This window comes from Semicossyphus pulcher, unplaced genomic scaffold, assembly GCF_022749685.1.
Source record: "Semicossyphus pulcher isolate SPU_LCO1_2020_fin unplaced genomic scaffold, fSemPul1.0.p SCAF_22, whole genome shotgun sequence".
NCBI classification, from domain to species: Eukaryota; Metazoa; Chordata; class Actinopteri; order Labriformes; family Labridae; genus Semicossyphus; species Semicossyphus pulcher.
In genome coordinates this window covers 16,262,494-16,283,659 of record NW_027211696.1, presented here as the reverse complement: position 1 = coordinate 16,283,659, position 21,166 = coordinate 16,262,494, and the positions used below count along the sequence as shown (strand labels likewise).

Here is a 21,166-nt window from a genome sequence, read left to right as displayed (position 1 = left end):
AGGGAAAGTATCTGGCTGCGTTTTCGCCTGTTCTTGTGCAGGAAGCTTAGAGAGCCAGAGGCATAGATAAGATGATTTCAGTCCCTCCTCCACAGAACAAAAGCTGTACGCATGATATACTGCCTTAAATACCTCAGGACACTCTGGCCGCTGTATTCACTCCAAAGCTGCCTAAATATGCGAAACATGCAATAATGAGCTGCGCCGATTTTCGGCTAAATCTGCACTCGTAACATTGATACATACAAATCAGACAATGTGTTACAGTCAAGAGGAAAAAACTCTTATGTTTATTAGCCATGAATTTCACATTGTGAAAAAAATCACATGTACAAAATAATGCCATAAAAATAGAAATTAAACTCTTACATGACAAAAAAAATGAGACTGATGCTCTCTGACAGCGTTTTTTTCTTCTGTCTAATTTACATCATTATGTGACGCCAGATACTCCGCTCCAATGTGAGCCAGCTGGATTTCCAGATAAAACACAGGATAACAGGAGGGCAGGAGTAGAAATGGGGGGGAAATGCCACTCAGCAATTAGGTTCAAATTGAAGGGGGCATTCATTACTCGCTGTTGCCGGGGAGACTTGGGCTGTATGGGAAGGAGACGCTGTTATCTGATTGGTGGGGCCAGAGGCTCTGTGTTCAGTGGTCGGAGGAGGTCAACATTATGGAGCCACAAGGGTCCCCATAGAAGCCCTGGAATCGCCAATAAAAGGCTCTTGGGTGGCTTAAGGGGCTGAGAAGGAATTTTACTGAGCCTTTTTTTTTTTCCTTTACAAATTGATCCCCACAGATTTGATTGGCTCGAGAGGAAGGACATTTGAAAAAATATATACATTTTCCACCAAAACATTACCTCCTACATTGAATTCAATGAGCCATTAATATTCAAATGCAAAACGTCAATGTTCAGGTCACATAGACAGACATACAGAAACACTGATTAGAGTCGACAAATATGCAAGTGTTTAAGACATTCTCTCTTTTTGGTCTTTAGGAACTTGCAATGTTTTTTTTTTCTTTTTCTCGATGTGCATTATTGACACTATGGTGAAAAGCACTGCGGTGTCTGCCCTTATCAATGCACAGCTTTCTTGGATTCAACTCTTTCCTCATCCTCGTGGTGAAGAAGACTGGGTTATAACTCTAAGGTGCCAAGTTAGCACATGTGACAGTCCTCCAGCTGTCCCAAGGACAGCTGCAAAGACTGTCGCATTCTTAACCGTGTCAGGGTTGCTCTGTAACGTTACTGGGTCACACACTGCAGCATAACAGCGACCTTATCTGTTTTATGGTTCATATCCTCTTGTTTTGTTGAATCAGTTTTGGCCCAGATGGAAAGATTTAACCCCAGAACTCCCACAGCGGTCATTTGGACCACTCATATTAAACTCATATTACTGTAGGAACCTGACTTTTTCTAAAGGGTTTATGTTTTATTCCTATTTAAGTTACAAAACTCAAAATAGTTGCAAGTTTTTCTACGTTGAACAGCCATATTGATTGTATGCATTATAGACAGTGAATCTTTTTAGCTGCTCCTTCCTGCATCTTGAAGATCGGAGTAACCATTGTGTCCTCAGATCAGGTTCTTTGGTTGTTGATTAACTGATATTAATTTTGTGTTTATTGTTGTCCTTTCTTAAAGTAATAATCTCGAAGGTTTTCATTTATTGACTTGTCGGTGGCGACTTTCACAGAAAAAAAAAAAAGCGGCGCCCTGTTATAAACGCGTTTTCCATCAGCTAGCAGTGGTTGGTCTGCCAGAGAGGGTAGGCGGAGCTAAACGGCTGCTTTTCCGGTCTCTGCAAGTGTTGCGAGTAAACAGTAATCTACTATGGCAGAACAAACAAAGAAAAGATGGATGACTACAGATACAACTTCAAAAATAAGCGAAAATCTAAAGAAAAAGAAACAAACTCGACGCTCAGATGAAGCAAACAGTCTAAAAAGGAAAGCGACCGCTTGTCGCCATAGGTGCCGCCAAAGAGAACGAAACTGAGGTCTTCGAGATTACCACTTCAAGCTATTAAATTACCTATCCTTACATTGCAGATTTATTTATGATTAGATTTTATATTACAAATAATGTATGGACAGTCAGAATGGGCTTTCATGTAGTTATAAAATTCTGGTTATGTTAAGAAAGGTTTGAACTTTTAACCCCACACAGTCTTCTTATCTGTGGCCTAAACTGCTTCACACCATCAGTAACCCGAGCCAGTCTTCCTCTTCCATCCGCACTCTGACATAAATGAGAGTCCAGGGAGAGGATTTTTAAAAAGAACAAGCTCCTCCTGGGAAAGACTGAACTGTGCAAAATGCAGCCCAACTGAGATTAAAAAACAAAAACACATCACCTGGCCATGCATGACACAACCCAAACATACATTCACAGAAGAACGCAGGCAGAGAGGAAATAAATAGGATTAAACATATTAACATAACAGAGTTATCATTGTCATATAAATTAAGACTACATTGCAGCAAGTTTTTAAAAAAAGAAACTGATTAATTCTCAGTTTAGGTTAAGGTGACAATATTTCTGCGAGCACAGGAAAGAGTTCATGCCAGTTTTACTGAATCACTATGAGTGGACATGCTCTAAAAACGCTTCAGCTATGACTCAGCAAGCGAGACGCAGCTTTTATCAGAATAACAGAAGCACAGCCGGTCTTTTACAGCGTCAAGCGTACAGCTGAATGCGACAGTGTTGAATCCTGACACTGAATACAGCCCATATGTGCAGTAGGTTAGTTAACCGGCGCTCGGCGGGCGTTAATGCGAAGCTGCAAAGCAGCAAACATGTAAGGTCGTGACCCCGAGGCACCTCGACCCCCTGCCATCCTCCTCAACCTCAGCTGGTGTTGGTCATCAACACCTCAGTGACAGCAAACTGCCAGAGCCTTCATAAGAGGAACACTCCACGGTTTGTTTTGTCAGAGCTGTTACAATAAGCTGTTTGAATAGGAAAAAATAAGATACAAAGGGTGAAAAAAGAGCTTATTAGAGGAAAGAAGGGGGAGATAAGCTCCTTCATTGTGCCTTTTATAAATCAGCTATACTCAGTCAAACCGAGTCGCCTCTGTTCGTAAGCACACCAATCATTGCTTTCTCCCTCCGTCGATCTAAATAGAACATCCATCATGCTATACATTGCAGTCTCAATGAAAAAGAGTATTTTTTTTCTTCTTATTTAGAGAAAAAACATCAATACACATCCTCACAAGCCTGTCATGACTAAATGGGAAATTGTCTGATATGTTTGCAGTCCTCATATGGCAGCACAAAAGCCTGATATGTCACACGTACACAAGGTTGGAGTCTGTGCCTCAAATGACAAGCAGCGGTTTGTTTGGTTTTGTTTTGCGCGAGCTACTTTACTGTACGCCTCCTTCTCAGAAACGAGATGCAACATCATTCCAGTAAAATGTCCAGCCGTATGTGTGCCGTCTTCCGCGTCTTTGCGACATTGAGATGAATGCGGGTGTCTGTACATCACTGCCAAATGTCTCTTTTAGAGGAAGAGGATGTGTGCTTCTTCACAGTCGGAGTCCAGTAGATGATGCAAAACAGGGAAATCTGAGGGGGAGAAATTAATAACATGTTAAAAGGGCTAATAATATGTAAAAAAGGAAACAATTTTCAACTGTTTTAAGGTCACTTTTTAATTATTCAGAGTACACAAGAAGCCTGAAAACAGAAAATTGTTCATATCTAGGAAAACAAAACTCCTTGATCGCTTAAAGCCCCGTTTACACTGCCAGTTCAAGGCGGGATTAGTACGCCTGTTGTGTCCGGTCACGCACCAAGGTGGAATGGTCTCTGAGCTTGCATCGGCGGTAGTAACAGAGACGAAACGGCCTCTGTGTAAACTACAGAGCCGGCAGGGCGGATCATTGCCTTGTGTGTATATTTGAAGCACGTGTGGTTTGTTTACACCTCGCGCTTGTTTTGCTTCCGCTTGAACGCTATTTAAATTCACACACTGGGGGCGGCGTTACGCTAGCGTTGTTTGGTCCAATGTAAAATGGCAAAGGCGCTGAGGCTGAACCGCAGTGTAAAAAGGGCTTAAGAACCTTCTAGAAATGTTCCTTCCTGCAATGTTTTTCTCTCTTTAAGGAGTAGGGGATTTTAGTAAGGTGGTTGAAATAAATTAACACCTGTAAAATGTAATACCATGCAGTGCAATAGAGCTGTGATTCCATCAGATTGCTGCTGATTCAACTCTTTGAGGCCCTTAGTTGTTGTGATGTTGACTCAGACGGCATTTTATTTACTGCTTTTAATTAAATTCAAAACTTGCAACAGTAAAAATTAACTGACACCACTCTGAAACACTCTGAACTATACTAGAACACTAGAATTTAAGAGCTGCAATATTATTTAACAATGTTACGTATTGCTGTTGTATTTCCTTTGAGACTAACCCAACCGGTGAATCCACCTACTCTGTTTTCTCAGTACAGTCTGGCCTCTAAGCTTCTTTTCCTCACCTCAGCCTACTACACTTTTGAGTGTTTTTACTCACAACTTTGCTTTGACCTTACGATTTTTACAGCTGTTACTTAATACATATTTATCGATGCGGCACAGATGGTTACAGGCCTGGCAGGCCCTCCGTGTGTCTAATGTGAATGTAAGATCATCAGCTACTCTGCTTAGAGATGGGTCTTCCCTATAACTTAACAGCGAAGAGCACTTTCTTCTCAGTAGCAATTTTGGCTAGGAGTGAAAGCTTTTGTTGCCGATGGAGCCTCCATTTCATTTATTAAAGTAGTCTGAAGAGAAGAGAGGGCTGCCACTGGTGCGTTTAAGTGCATACTCTCTCGCTTAGACTACACTTTCTGAAAATGACAGGAAATGTTTTTTAAATATGGTTATGACACTTTGGAACGTACACTTATTTGCTTAGAGTTTCAGATGAGAGGATTGAAATCACTCTCATATTCGTATCCAAAATATGAAGCTACAGCCAGCAGTTATTTAACTTAGCATGAAGGTGGGAAAAAGGAGGGCCGTCAGTTTAGCTCAGCGGTTAAATCGGCGGCCCATGTACAGAGGCTATGGTCCTCGATGTGGCGGCTGCAGGCTCAACTGCCACTGTCGGACGCATCGTCCTCCATTCTCTCTTACCCTGTTTCCAACACTATCTAACACTGTCCTCTATAAATAAAAAAAGATCTTAAATTTAAAAAAAAGAGGTGGAATAAGGAGGAACAGCTAAACCCGACTCGGTCCGACATTAAGCTACTCTACTAGCATGGAGTCTAAGCTAAGCAAGCTAGGTGTTAGCTGTAGCTTTATATTTAGCATATAGCCTTAAGAGCTGTATTTTTATCTGAATCTTAATAAGAAAAAGAATAAGCATGAATCCCAATATATTCCCTAAACAGTGTGCTGAACTGAGAAGCAGCTCTTAAGCTAGGAGTTTAAGCTAAGCTAGCAGGGTTTTGGCTTTAGCTTCACATTTAGCATACAAACAGAAGAGTTGTATCGCCCTCTTCACACCTAACTTTCAGTATAAAATATGTAGCAACTGACTTCGATTGAATTGAATTAGCTTCTTATCCTCGCCTCAGTGTTTATTCACAATTTCACTTTGACCTGATGATTTTTACATGTGAGTTTCAGATGAGAGGATTGAAATCCAAAAGATGAAGCTACAGCCAGCAGTTAGCGTCAAGGGGGGAAAAAGAGGGAAACAGCTAGCTAAACTCTGTCTGATAAGCTACTCGACTAGCAACCTTTTAGCTCACCAATTAGCACATTACATCTTAAACGTTTAACCCATACAACAAAATCAAAGTGTGAAGATGTCACAATGTGATTTTAAGTGGGGCTGTGTCCCAGACTATTTGTTGGAAAGGAGCAGTTATTTCATGGAGTCTAAGCTAAGCTAGCTAGGTGTTAGCTGTAGCTTTATATTAAGCATATAGACTTAAGAACTGTATTTTTATCTAAATCTTAGTAAGAAAAAGAATAAGCATGAATCCCAATATATTCCCTAAACAGTGTGCCGAACTGAGATGCAGCTCTTAAGCTAGGAGTTTCAGCTAAGCTAGCAGGGTTTTAGCTTCACATTTAGCATCCAAAAACAAGAGTCATATTGCTATTTACATCTAGCTGTCAGTAGACTGACTCATTGGTTGTGATGCTAAATGTGTTAATGCAGTCAGTGCTTTATCTTAAAGCCTTACAGCTAACATTTCCTGACCTAAAAGCTGCATTTTTGTTCAAATAATAAGTCCTTTCAAGCCGAGTGAAATGAGCTATGAATGAATGTTTGGTTGGTCATAAGATCCACATTAATCAAGGTGGTTTCTTTGTGTTTAAATACCTTCTAAATATCTTAAATCACCAACCGTCATCCTAAAAATGTGGCTACATTATCAACATGGAAGCACGTCATAAATTCTGTTATTTGATTTTGTCAGTAACTTTCCCCCCTGCCAAGAGCTTTTTCCAAGGCAAAAGATTGCAAAGGAGGAACCTCAGACAAGTTTGAATTGTTCCCCTGGGAAAAACTGAGAACTCCTTTTTTCTCTCACAGCTACAATCTCCTTCTGTGAGGTCTAACGCACTTCCTTCCCTTTTCATTCCTGAACAGTCAGCCCTCTTTTCCATCCCTCCACATTTTTCGTCTCTTTACAACGTTCGCTGAGTAGACTGTCAGTTGCTATGACAGGCAGGCGCTCCAAAAAACACTGTTTAAATAAGTGGCAGGATTATGTCCTTCACTGAGCACTGTGTTGCATTGGCTTAGAGATAGTTAAAACCTTCAGTCTTGTCTCTTCCTTTCAGAGATGAGTCACTGAAAAGAAAGGGAATAATGAGTCTTAAAAAATATTTCATCCTGTGGAGAGGAGGAACATCACAGTATCGCAGCAGTGAAGCTGCTCAGAGCCGCTTCCTGGCATAATCAAATGGGAGACTGTGCTGTGTTGGACAGCTGGGGAGTCACTCCATTTCTCTCCTTCTCTTTCTCAGGAGCTGAGGGCCCAGAGCCATTTCAACAAATACAGCAAAATGAAAAGGACTGCCTGCATGGGGATGTGAGGGGGCATCAGTGTGGGCTGTAGAGATTATGTGATGTGATTGTGAGCCTGCAGCATGAGGAAAGCTCAGGTTTGCCAGCTGACTACCCATGCTCCACATACGTCTGGCCTGTTTATCATCAGAGCAGGGGAGCAGGGTTTGAATGAGGCCAAGAAGCCATAGATTGAGGCAGAAGAGACGGTTGAGTTAAACAGTAAATTTTCGGAGCGAGACCATTGCTATGAAGGATGATGTGTGTCCGACTGAGCAGAGGAAGGAGTGCTGATGCTTTCTAGCCCTACAACTCGCCCTCCTCACTTTCCCTGCTGCCACTTCTCTCAGTCACCTCTGCTTGTAACTGATGATGAATGGTTTCCGACACCGCGTGAGTCGCTGGCTGCCTCCCTCTCACCCAGCGTAAAGACCATAACCTCATCAAAGGAAGGCGACTGCGAGTGGATTAGCCTCGCCAGGGTGTTGTAGCCTGCTGGTGTGTGGCTTGTCTAATTGGCAGACCCCCTTTTCCCGCTTAGAGGGATTTCCCCCACAGGAGCAATAAAAGTATCCTATTCTCTTTCAATTACCCTCTCTGTCCTTCGGCCCATCCCCACAGCCACATAACTCACTTAACTAACGCACACAAGCCCCTATCAATCCCCCCCAGTGATTCACCCTCCCTCCTCTAGAGAAACTAAAGACTGCCTATTGTGTCAGTATGTCGCTTATTCTGAGAATTTGAAAGCCTGGGAGAGTCAACAAATGCATATCCAAACCCAATCAGTGCTCGGTATCATGGATTGTCAGTTTGGGTTTGAATGTTGACAACTTTGCAAACATAAATTGCAGCACATTCGTGTTTTATAGGTTTCAATTTTCTTTGTTTGTTCCATATTTTCTTAATTCAAGTTTAGAATATTTGTGTTTCAATGTTTCTTTAATATCTATTATTATTTTCATTTAACTTAAAATATGCTGCTTCATTATATAGCTTTGTATATCTGTGCCAGATTTAAAGGATTGCTGCCAAACTTATTTTGTATATGTAAAGTTTTGTGTAAAAATTTTAAAAAAGGTCAGAAGAAAAGGTCAAACTTACCGCATGGAAATGGTGTTCAGGTTTTGGGGCTCAAGCTGGCAGATGTTTCCAGGTGCTGACGAAAGCAGTGGGAATGAGCGAGTATGGCACAGTAGTGATGCTGTTCCAAGCATCCAGTGTAGGGTCATAGCAGTCTAGAGTTTTACACCGTTGTGTGCCAAAGTACCCACCCACCACATACAGTTTGTTCCCTGACGCTACAGCCTGGCAGCTCATCCGCTTGGCCGTCACATCGCCCACTTTAGTCCACTGGTAGGTGTCACTGCTGAACTTATAGGCCGAGCACGCAGAGAACTCTGTATCCCCGCCCATGACGAAGATCTGGTTTCCCAGCACAGCAGCGGCTGTGTAGCGCCACGGCTGTGGACAAGAGGCCGGCACAGTCCATCGGTTCTCCTGCGGATCGTAGCACTGGACCTTTGGAAGTTTGTCGTGGGTGACGCTGGTTCCTCCAAAGGCAAAGAGCTTGAGCTTGACACTGACCACTGCTGCATTGCTCACACCTTCTCTCAAAGGAGCCACCATGGTCCACTTGTTTGCAACTGGGTCAAACTGCTCCACCTGTTTGAGTGACACAGATGGAGAAGCCGGGAGGCAGCCAGTTGCTGCGGTATGACCTCCCACCACATAGAGGCAGTGCTTCAGTTCCGCAGAGCCATGGCCAAACCTGGCAATGAGCATGGGTGCCGCCTTTGACCATTCCTCGTGGACAGTGTCGTAGACCCATACATCTTTGGACACGCCATTCTCTGAGCCTCTACCGCCAGTAATGTACACCTTACAGCCGATGGCGCAGGCGCTGAACTCTTTTCTAGGGCTGGGAATGTCAGCCTTGGGGATGATCTCTTTGGCTTTCTGATCCACCAGGTACAACTTGTCGCACATGAAAGTCTGCCCACCGAGAAGAAAGAGGGCATGGCTGGTTTTTCTTGGTCGGGCACACGGGCTGTTGACAACGCCATCATTCTGCAGGATCTTCAGCTTACACCTGATGGCTTCATCCACCAGCTCCTTGCTCTTGGCCTGGGCATTGATCAGCTCCTCTGTGGATACGTTCTCCATGAGAAAGATGGCAGGAAGCAGAGCCAGACGAACCGTTCTAAGGAGTTCTGGAAGGTGGCAGTGCCTCTTTTCCAAGTCATAGTTGATCCAGTTGAGGGCAGCTTCATAAACCAGTCTCTCATCTTCTGTCTCTAGCTCCTCATGTGACAAAAGCTGCACCACCATATCTTTGGGTAGTTGAAGGAAGTCCTCTGTCTTGCAAATTGCGGGAAAGTTGCTGAGGCACATGCCCCAGGAGAGCTCTGACAGCTTGGTGCACTGGTGGGCGTCGGACAACAACAGCATGCCAAGGCAGTTTGACGGATGGAGGTTTCTCTCCAGGAATTCAGCACAGGCATCCCGGATGTCCTGGAACTCTAGCATGTCCCCAGCCTCTAACAGTGACTCTGCATTCTCTTCGTTGATGACCACACGTGACGAGTATGCGTAATCCAGCAGGAGCTCTAAAACTTCCGGGTGGATGGAGTCTCGGAAGTCGACCTCGCTGGCCTGGCTCTCCCTCAGCCCGCCACTAAACATGGCCTCAAAGTAGCGGCTGCAAGCGGCCAGCACAGCACGATGGCAGGGGAAGGAGCGACTACCGGCATGAAGCAGGACGTCTGTGAAAAGCCGTTGCTGCCGCAGTGAGTTTAGGTGCATGAGGACACTGTCCGCATAGGAGGACTTGTGGAACAGGTAGATGTTCATCGAGCCAGTGCTGGCCCTCGATTTCCGGTTCTCATGGACGCACACGGACATTTTCATTGAATCCTGAAAATAAAAGAAAAAAACTCTCTTTAATGCATGCAGGTCGATTACACAAGCTTCTCCATTGTTTTGCTGATGGTTGGATGATTGTAGATCATAGATGAAGTCTTAGTTTAGTCAGTCAAACAGTCAGCCGGAGAGGAATTCTCGTTATGACACAAAGCAGAGACCGTCTAACAAACACAGTCCCGTTCCCTATCGACATCAACTAAACAGTTTCAAATCATTTTGAAATTCAATAAAAGGAATGCGTTTGGAGTGCCAGTAAGACACTCGAGGGAAAGGTCCTCTGTTTGAAAATTGACTCACATCAATTATATCTGCTAGTTGAGGAACATTTTGAAATCCTCTCGACGGCAGTGGAGAGAAGACATGAAAATTTTGCAACATAATAACGAGTTTCCCGTAAAGAGGGGGCAAGTTTCAGTAACAATGTGTGAGTTTGTTGCTGTAGAGACACAGCACAAGGCAGGACATTTTATGATTAGGGTGTTTTACGGATCTAAATTCACTGAAGATCTCCACTTATCTTGTTCCTTCTACTAACATCAATCTGTCCATCACTTGGGAATTCTTTGATCGACTGATACCCAAGCCATATCCCCAAGACTTTTGTAAAGACTTTTACAGATGCAACACTTTTCCATGAGCATTTGTTTAGCACAACCATTAACATGTAAATCAGGGAGACTACAATGTTTGTCTATAAGATTATTAATGCATAAAAGAGCTGCAGTTTCATTAGGTATCAAGAAGCCCTGATTTTCCTTGTAATGTATTCCTCAGCCCTATCCATAATGTGATGAATGATGTGCATTTTGTACTGCAATCCTCCCCGAGAGATAGAGAGACATTTAGCAAGAGATCCAGTGATTACAAGTTGCAAAACAGCATACTTCTGGGAGTTAGGAAGGTCAAGTAGATAACACTTGTCTTCCACGCAGAGACTGGGAGGCTTTTCCATTTCATTTCCAAGCAGTGCTAATCCCCTTCTTTTAGAGATACCACAATTTACATGTAAGAGTCCCTTCGCAGAGCTCTTTAAGAACAGAGGGAAGAAAGAGACAGCAGGAGTCTTTTAAGCCTCTGAGAAATGCTCAGAATTTACTCCACTCCCCTCCAAAAAGTCACAGCTCCCATCTTCACTGTCCTTGCCTTGTCCTCGCTCAGAGCCCACTTTAATTCCACCCAATTTCCAGACACGTCAAGTGCCTCCTTCACTCTATTTCCAGAGCGACTGAGTCCGACCTTGTAAATACACAGCTGTAAGATTATTTGACCAGACTCGCAGACATTTTAAGCCCAGTTATAGGTCTCTCAAAATTCTTTAAGGTATGCTAAAGTAGTCTTAAATCTAAAGAGAGAACTATAAGACCAATTATATTGTCATATTTCACCACATTTCTTATTTACTGCAAAAAAAATGGTCGCACAATGACAAGTTTTCAAGACAAAAAGTATTAAAACACTAATGCAGCCTTATCTTCTCCTTTAATGCCCATCTGCATTCCTAGTGTATCACAAAACCAGTCAAATAACTGACTTCCTGCTCATCTTCAGAGCTTTAAAAGAGAGTAATAACACGGCACAGACGTTGTGTATTTATCTATGTTTTCATTTTGATATTATTTATGCTATGAAAGCTTGTGTTTAAGTCAAGCTCACCACACTGCCACTGTCTCGCTGTCAGTGAGAAAATGTTTTACAAACCTACATGTAGTGAGATAGATTTTTTTAACCATCGCTTCAAGATTTATAGAGTTGAAACGCTCCCGGTGGCGTAAATGATTCCTCTGCTGAGAAGAGAGGACCGTTTCCATTTTCTTTAAGTTGCATCACCTTCTCCTAAATCCTCTGAATGCCGTCTCATGAATAGACAATCAGGCGTGAAGCCTCCACGTCGACTTTCTTCGGCTTCAACGGAACTGCACTGGTTTTTGTTTCAGGGACATGCTTTAATTCCAGGTAAACTAACTCTCCAAACCAGCTGCTCAGTGTAATCTTTTTTAATTTTCCAACTACCCAGACACCCAGATTGGCTGTTTTAGGTGCAGCTGTCATTTCGGCAAAAACACAGCCTGCAGCATGTGTTAGCATTATGCATTTAAACAACTTGCATTCCAACCAAAGCCTTCAAACTGGAACCAGTTGAGGAAGACAGAGAGACTGAGAGAAAACCTGTTATAGTTTTATAATGAACTGCATAAATGACAAAGAATATATGGGACTGTTTTATTAAGAAACTGTTACAGCTACTCAGTCAACAGGTTACATCTATTTGTTTTAGCCATGCTAGCAGCAGTGTCAGTCAGACCACCATTTTGATCCAAGCTTCAGTTATCTAGCGTCATCCTGAGATTGGTTAAACGAGTCAACAAGTATTGATTGGATTGCCAAAAAATGTTCCCCTGAAAATGTTGTAAACACTTTAGTAATCCCCAGAATTTACACATTGCCCACTGTCAGGTCAAAATTCCCCAAGAATGAGTCCAATTTGCTAGCAACGTTAGCTTTTAGCTCAGAGCACAGCTATGCTTATGTTAGCCACATAGCACAGCTAGCATGACTGTAGCCTCTTCTCAATTACACCCCAGAGAAATCAGTTGGGTTTAATAATGAAACCAAATGAGTCATATACATGAGACACGCTTGAAAGAACCAAAACAATGAACAGCGTGTGAAAGATTTTTTTACAATGTTTCAGTGTTGTTTTAACAGATTTTAGATGCAGGAAATTGTAGAAAATGTGGACTCCATTTTTAAATACATAGATTTTGTCATATTTCTTATTAACGACAGGAGAAATATAATTATTAAGCACAACCTAATGAAATACAAAACCAACTGCAACTATGGTTCAACAGGATATATTGCATTCCAGCACTGACAAAACTGCCAAACCAGTCATCTTGTGGCCTCTGGCTCAGCTATAAAGAGAATCTCTAACCTGCATGTGTCACCTCCTACACACACACACACACACGCTCGCACACACAAACACAGCACTGATACCGCAGCTCACGTTTTCAATTTAGAACTTGAACGTTCCCTAATTTGAATAAGTTTTCCTAATAAATTAGACACCAAATTGGAAAGGTTTTGCATTTACTAATATAATAATTAACATGCTAATAGATGCAACCTGGAGTAGCTGAGAAGCAGAAGCACTTGAGTGGTCCTACAAGAACTCACTTTACCAATCGAAACAGTTGTGATTATCTTAATTCATGCAGTATGATCATTTTGTGCTCATAGTAAAGATAAGAGTTGTTCGGACACTGATACCAGTATTGGAAATGCCTGTGACACTACCGAAAATGCAGTATCAGTGAGTACATGAGTCAATACACCCATGTGATACCTTTCTGATTTCAGGTAAGTTATCATGTGGAAGTTAGCAAATAACACTGCATTGCTAGCAGAGAGTTTAACGTTAGCGAGAGCTAGCATGATGTCAGCAATCAGTGTTTTCAAGCGATTCAAACATTCCAAGGCTCTATTTTTCTTTAGTTGAAGTACAGATAATTAAAACACGTAAAAACAAAAAGTAAGGACCTTTGTGGTAAAAATGTATGTTGTTGCAACAATATTTGGTGCAGAAAGGACATCAGGAATAGCCGTGAGCCGGGCTGCCACTAACGTTAGCTCAGCTTGTAGGTAGGTTAGCGTATCTTTAGTGAACTGAGCCATGCCATAAAACAATGAGCGCAATCATATCACATCTATTTAGGGTCGGTATTAAACAGCTGTTTAAAAAGTTCTAATCTTCTTTTTTCGCACTTGTCGGAGCTGTACTCTGTATCGGTCAAAACTCGAGGTAGTACAAAGGGAAAAATCTGTAGGAGAGCTTGTGAAAGTTGATGATTCAAAACAAACAAAGGCATGTCTGTATCACTAAAGGTAGCTACCTTTAATTCTAATTAGAGGTCACAGTATTTAAGCCATTTTACCTGTTGTGACAGAGTACTTCCAAAGTGCAATAATTTCCTCTCTGAGTAACTCAAAAAACTACTTTCTCATCTTAAAAATCACCTCATAGTTTAAGTAGCATTATTCTGAAAACATCGATATTAAGTTCTAGGCCTGTCTAAGAAGTTACATTTGCACTTAGATGATGTGTTCAAGGCTAACATTATGCTAATTGTGAATGTTACAGCTTGAAAGTTATTATTTTGTTCTCATACCATTATATTATTGTATTACAAACCTCTGTGTAATTACTGGGGGTGTTTTTCTTGTACAATCTAAGTTTTGCATTTTATCAATCTATTCATACAGCGAATGCAGGAGAGGTGGATCAACCACATACTTACACAATTTGCATACTAAAGGATAAAGCCTGGATTACCAACTAGGCCTGCAGCTCCTGAAATCCCTGTTTTCATATATTTGTAATTTAAATGAGAATTTGTCCTTTGTTACTAATGTGCCTTCACCAACATCTGTCCAGTGAAGGAAGTTTAAAATATTTCCTTACGTTGGTTCTTGTTCCCCTTGATCATAAGCACCAGTTTGCACTACTGGCTCTATGTAACCGTCAAACCTCTGGGCACATGTGAACACAGATTGGGGAAATCTGATCAGTGAAACCCGTGTAACCGCTCAAATCACATCTAAACTTAAACAGTGAACTGGTTACAGCTCGTGCGCAAACATCCCGAGGGGGAAGAAGCCGCCGTGAAATTTCTGACAACTGTGTGGCTGACATTAACGTCTCACATTTCAAAACTTTCCTGACGTGACAGAAAGCTGCTTAGAGCGGAAATAATCGATTAGCCGACATACATTATAAATTGATATGAGGCTTATCAGACACAAGACTTTATAGCTCGGGTTGGTCTGTGGCTGTAAACTTTATATCTTTGGATTTTGGACTGTAGATTTAAAGATGCCAACTTGAGTAACTGCATACATTTTTCAACTATTTTCCAGACTTCTACAGACCAAAGGTTTAAAAATTACAATAATTAATCGGTTGATTAATGCAGTTAATTATAAGGATGTTATTTGTGACCATGGGGGGGGGAAAGTTGATGATCTTAAGAACTTTAATCCCAACTAACAAGTTATCGCTGACTGTAAATTACCTTGTGATTCTCATACCAGAGTCAAGTCCTTATCTGCCGCCTCAACCAGCTAAATTGTGGGAGGTCCTCGCCCTCCGTTTCAGTTCAAACTTAATCTTCCCTTTAAGTTTAGAATCTTGCGAGAGAAAAAGCAGTATGTAACGTCACCTGACTGCAAATTGTGCATCATTTACATAACTTCTGAGGACTATAATTGGCAGGAAGTGCAAGTCATTATGTGATACTTAGGTGTTATAGCGAAGAGAGTTCTTACAGCAGCATAAAGGATTTCTGCATATTAATGGTAGATACTGTATGACCTCAGTGAAACCATTAAATAACAGCAGGCAGTTGGTTTTTCAGCAATAACCGTCTGGCGTCGAAACATTAAATGCCTCGTTTGAAATTTTGAACAACTTTTTTCACAAATTCCTTCAATTTTCAAACAAAAATACTGAAAAATGTGACAAATTCTCTGCTTTAGCTTTGCTGCTCGTCTTTGTCACAGATCACGGTGACCTGACTGCCGTTTAAATGGTACAATTTCTAGCCTTGCGACCACTCAAAGCTGCTTTTACACTACATGTCACAATCACCCTTTCATACACGCGTTCACACACTGATGGCAAAAGCCTAAGTGCCAATCTCCAATCAAGTAGTCTCCCATTCACACTACATGGCTATGCCTTCGGGAGCCAGCGTCTTGCATAAGGACGACATGTAGACTGCAGCAGTCAGGGATCGAACCCTTCCGATTGAGAGACGACCGACTCTACCACTGAGCCGAGTTTAGTTTTGGACTGTTGGACAGAGAAAACAAGCAGTTTGAAGGCACACTTGTAGGCTGAGAGAAGTTGCCATTGGCACTATTTTTACGGTTTAAACAACTCACCGATTAATCAAAATACTATCAGATTCATTGATGATGAAATTGGGTTAAAGCCCTAAAAACAACTGAGAAAAACTTTGCACATCTGATTCATAGGACAGGTGCAAATATCAGTCAGAATTGCAAGTAAACGGCTTTGCCAGTTGAAGGTCGGACACCGAAACGTGGCAAGCAAATACATGTTTTTTCTGCAAGTTGGACAGTGTGCGGGAGTTTACTTGCAATTATTAATATTATCTACAATCACTCTTTAAGCTTGTCCTTGATCAACACAGTCACAGGAGGAAGAACATATGCCGTCAGTGTGAGTGACCGGGGCTGGATGTCTGTAAACGTTGTCATCCTCATCCCCTGACAGAAAAACAGATCCTCAGGCACAGAACCGGAAAGCACATACATGCCACTCTCAGAATAAAGGCATGCACACACACACACACACACACACACACACACACACACACACACAGCAGCCTCTGGACTCTATCTGAGGCCTGGGCTGGCTCTCAGTCTGTTTCAAATCATTGCCAGGTGTTCACAGTCAACCATACACTCATGCAGGAAGAGGGATGGGAGGGAGCGACTTCAAAAGTAAACACCACCAACGCTTATATGAACCACTTCTGTGCATCTGCTGCTGTAGATGAGACATAAAAAATGAAACGAGGTGCAAAAGAAGAGGACAAGCTATCGATCGATACGTCTGCATCAATCTTAATCTCTTATTTACGGTCTCACACGAGCTGTTTTCACACATCTACGCGAGGTTAACTGTTTTGAAAAGGAATTCCTGACACTTAGAAAATACTGTCAATCAATTTATAACGCCAAGTAGAGCATGTCACACCTGATGTCGCCTCTGAAACATGTAAAACATCTTAAGCATGCAGGAAGGGAGAGCACAAGGGAGCACAAAGGACCGAGAGGAAATCTGAAGCATTATCAATCAGAATAAAGAAGAAATAGCTTAAATTTTATTGGCAAATTATAGAAATAAAATCAGATTTATATTATGAATGAATGTCAGCAACAACCATTTGTCCATTAGCCTGTTTTCTGTGCGCTTTTTCTGCCAAAGCGCGGAGTTTTCCATCATCAGGGGATCAGAAAAGGATGCAGCAAAGCTTCTATATAAACATTTGTTAATAAGCGCATATAGAGGGTTGATTTAGTGCTGTATTTACCTCTTTGGGTGAAAGCAGGAGTTCAATAGTGCCCGCAGTATCCCTCGAACATGCCACTTCTGGAAGAGCCACGATGCAAGCCTGCGCTCGGGGAGTGTGAACAACTCCGCGTTTATTCCCGAAAAGCTGCCGGAGACTCGGACGTTTTTTCTCCGGTGAAGCGCAGTAGGCTAGGTTTTCTGCAAATTCCGGAAGTTGGATAAATGTCTAACAAAATATACGGGTTTAAGCGTAAAAGGATGAGCGGAGATGTTTGGATGCGTTGCTCGTGCGCTGCTGCTGCTGCTCCGCTCCTCACTGACGGTCCTCCTCCTGCGCTCCCAGTCCTCCTCTCACTGGAGTCAATGGGTGTGTTTACAGGGAGAAGGGGGAGGACCGTCACCCCGCAGGAAATGAAGAGAGAGGGAGGATGTGCAGAGAGATGTGGAGTTTCTTCCCACACATCCCCAGTGATTTGAGATTCTTTAGGTTGAAGTGTTTTTATGCCTTTGTTAAAAGTTGCGATTACTTTTTAAGGGACTCAGGTCAAAGGTCACCGTCACTCGCTTGTTTTACTTTAAATTTTGGACATTTGCAAGATTTCAAAATCCAAGTGAAATAAGAGTTTGATTGTTTATTTCACACTAAAACAGCAGCTCAAATATTAACCCAATAAGAGTCAATGTAGCGCAGAATAGTCTGGGTTATTTTGTTACAATTTAAAGCTCCTGTGAGGAACTTTAAGTTTGTGTTGATTTTGGCGCCCCCTGTGGACAAAGTCGTACCTCTTATCTCTTTGCTGATTTTGTCCTGTACATGCTTCAGTGGTGTTTTTAACAACAAATCTTATCCTGCTGTCATATGTAGCCGAAACTCACTTTGCCCTGGTAAACAAAGGCAGCGTGCAGGTAATTGTCTCGCCTGACACCTCCCCACCCCTCCCCGGCCAGCATTTTCAGGCATTAAAAATAACTATATAGAAATAATCAATCTTGTCGCTGATGGTCTGGTTTGCTTGTGTAACTCATATAGAGTCATCAGAATTAATTTCAGTCTGTTTCATAACCAGCAAAAACCTCCCCACAGGAGCTTTAATCAAACTAAAATAAGGTTAACTGAATTTAAGCTTCACCTTAACTGTCACAAATATATGCCATCGTTAGCCATATAAAGAAAATATGTTTATATGTCATTTATAGGATGAACAACAAACGGTTACTAGTAAATTCTCTCTAGGAGCTACAGGTTTATAGCAGATTACCAACATACCATATATTAATGACACTAATATTGGGGCAAAGGTTTCTACCAGTGGTGCTGGGTAAGCCAACACAGTGTGATGTTTAAAGTGTGACTTTAGGATTAGGCTGCATTTATTTTATTTCTAATCCAGTTAAAAATGTCTGGTATGGTTTTATTTTGAAGCTAAATGTACCACAGGAGCTGATAATACGTCTCTATTTAAGTCATTGTTCCCCAGAGTAGATTAGCTCGGTAGACGGTCGCTCAGTCTGTAGGGACTTGGCTTGGGAACCGGAGAGCAGCCGGTCATTGGAGCTGGTAGCTGCCAGTTCATTTCCTGTTGAGGTGTCCTTGAGCAAGGCACTGAATCCCCCAACTGCTCAGCGTGCATGTCCGCTGCAACCTCCTCACTCTGACATCGCTCCATTAATGCATGTCTGTATTTCGGGCCTATGTGTGTGCAGCATGTTTGTAAAGACAGAGTAAATTGAATTTCCCCTCGGGATTAATAAAGTATGTCTTCTACAAAATCCAGCATTGTGATCATTCAGGGCCAAAAGAAAGTGTTCTTTGTATCGAGCTTTAGTGACTCATCGCTATAAAAATGAGACAAAACAATACTATATAGAAAATAGCATACAGTCAGACTGAGTCACAGTAAACATAGACACAATGTAAATCCTATAGGATTATAATGACATTGTGGTTTCTGGTCGGGGCGGCTGGGAAACGGGAAGTCCAATTTTATCCCCGGACATCTTGTGTGAGTCACATCTGTGCGGCTTGTTGTCTGTACTTTTGGCTGTGACCAAACTCCTCAGTGGTCCCTCGAGGCCATGATTTTATTATTTTGTTTGTTTTTATGTGCAGTGTGCTCATGTTGTGGCGATGAGAGAGGTTACACACTCAAATCTAGTTTCTTTCCCCATCAACTGTTATTATGAAGACGGAAATTACACTGGCACAATAACAGTAACTTCATATTAGGGAGAGCACGGCACAGTGTTCCTCAGAGGGTATTTAGTGAGGAAGAAAGAAGTCATTATGGCAGATAATGCTTCCATATGACAAGGGAGCCATCTAGTGGACAATATGTTACAAGACACTTGATGGCTGGAACCAAGATAGTTTAACAACAAACTGACTTATTTGGAAACACACAATAGAAAATAATATTTTTTGACCTTATTATTAATATTATTGGCACTGTAGCTACTGTATTAAGTTCATAACTTTGAAAAAAGTTGACAAATGTAGGCCTAATTGAGCAGAAATAATTTGATGCTTCGTTCTGGTAGAGGTAATAAAGTCCATTACTGTATTTTTTTCTCAAACACAAACTTTACAACCAACTCAACCCTTTTTTCTCACACATTTTTTTGCTCAGCTGACATCAAACCAGCTTCAAATCACCTTTAGACATTAGATGTTTGAGCCCACAGAAGCAACAGCAAAGTCTTAAAGTTAAATAATATTTAGTTAAATAAAAAAATCTTTATGGAAAGAAATACATTTCAGAATTTCATCTCTGAAACAGAATTTTTGAGATAATTTTGAATTTTATCCACTTGAAAAAAATGCATCTTTAAAGAGAGGGTATTATGCTGTTTCACATTTTAAGACATGATGTTACAGTGTTGGATGTTCAGACTAAACGCGGGAGAAGTTTCAAATCTGTAGGTAAAAGTATGTTGGAGTAATCCCCAGGCTTCTCAGCTCAGTCTTCCAGTCAGGGTTTTTTCTACACGCTGCACTATGTGAACTAAGTGCAGCTTCAGCAGGCTTCAGAGAGCTGGTCAATCACAGAGGTATCACATAGTGAAATTAGCAGAATACCCCCCTTTAAGCAACATTCAGCCACTTATTAAGCAATCATTTTTTGTTAAATATAATTTAGAGACATTTCTATCTTGTCTGGATTAAGTAAAAAAATTCTCAGACTTTTATTTTGGTAAAAGAATGTTTGTTACTGGTTTAAAATCTGCCTTGGACAATGGTTAATGATATGGTTGACCTTTGCTTTGCTTCCTCTTTGTTTTTGGAAAGTCTTCTTAGTCATTAGAGTGCAAAATATTTATCAGTTTTGAAGATTTGGTCATTTTTCTTGTATCAAATATTTACTATGTCCTTAAATTCAAACTCCTCCTATACATGGCATTTATCTTATTATTTTAAAAGTAGTAAAAGTTATTTGCTTGAATGTTAAAGCGCTTTGTGTTAATTGTATTTGTGGCTGTACCTTAGAATATGTTTGTTTTTGTTTTTTAAAGTTAAGATCTAGATAAAACTAATTTATAAATTACAATATTCAAATAATTATGATACGTTAAAGAAATATTTTGTATCATGAATGATTTCGAACAGCTAACTTCAAATGTCTCGTTTTGGGTTGCCTTTCCATTCTTTAAATTTTACTTCGTATTCTTATTCAAAGCTGCTGCGAGGAACTTTTGGTTTGTGTTGATTTTGGCCCCCCTGTGGACAAAGCTGTACCTCTTATCCCTTTGCTGATTGATTTTGTCCTGTACATGCTTCAGTGGTGTTTTGCTTTTTTTAATCTCATCCTGCTTTCATTCATATGTATCACTCACTTTAAGTGTTTGCTCTGGAAAATGTAAACAAAGGCAGCGTGCAGTTAATCGCTTTGTCTGACAAATTATGCCCCCCGCCAGCAGTTAAAGGCATTAAAAATTACTATATAAAAATAATCAGTATTGTCGCTGATGGTCTGGTTTACTTTTGTTGGTCATATGTCTCTTTCAAAGCAGAAGGGATGGTGCTTCCCCTTTAAACCTTTAAACACCATTTACTTCCGCATTGGAAGCCCCGCCCACTTCCCCCTCTTATCATAATGCTG

The 21,166-nt window shown here is 41.3% G+C and overlaps 1 protein-coding gene across 1 annotated transcript; it reads right to left on the bottom strand.

The window, feature by feature from the left end:
- Positions 1–1,779: 1,779 nt before the first annotated feature.
- Positions 1,780–17,166, bottom strand: enc1 (ectodermal-neural cortex 1). Its single transcript, XM_069673785.1, has 3 exons — positions 17,089–17,166; positions 8,144–9,955; positions 1,780–3,591 (listed from the first exon to the last, which is right to left on the bottom strand). Exon 2 carries the CDS (start codon positions 9,947–9,949, stop codon positions 8,174–8,176), a length of 1,776 nt encoding a protein of 591 aa, XP_069529886.1. The 5' UTR covers positions 9,950–9,955; positions 17,089–17,166; the 3' UTR covers positions 1,780–3,591; positions 8,144–8,173.
- Between the last annotated feature and the right edge of the window lie 4,000 nt (positions 17,167–21,166).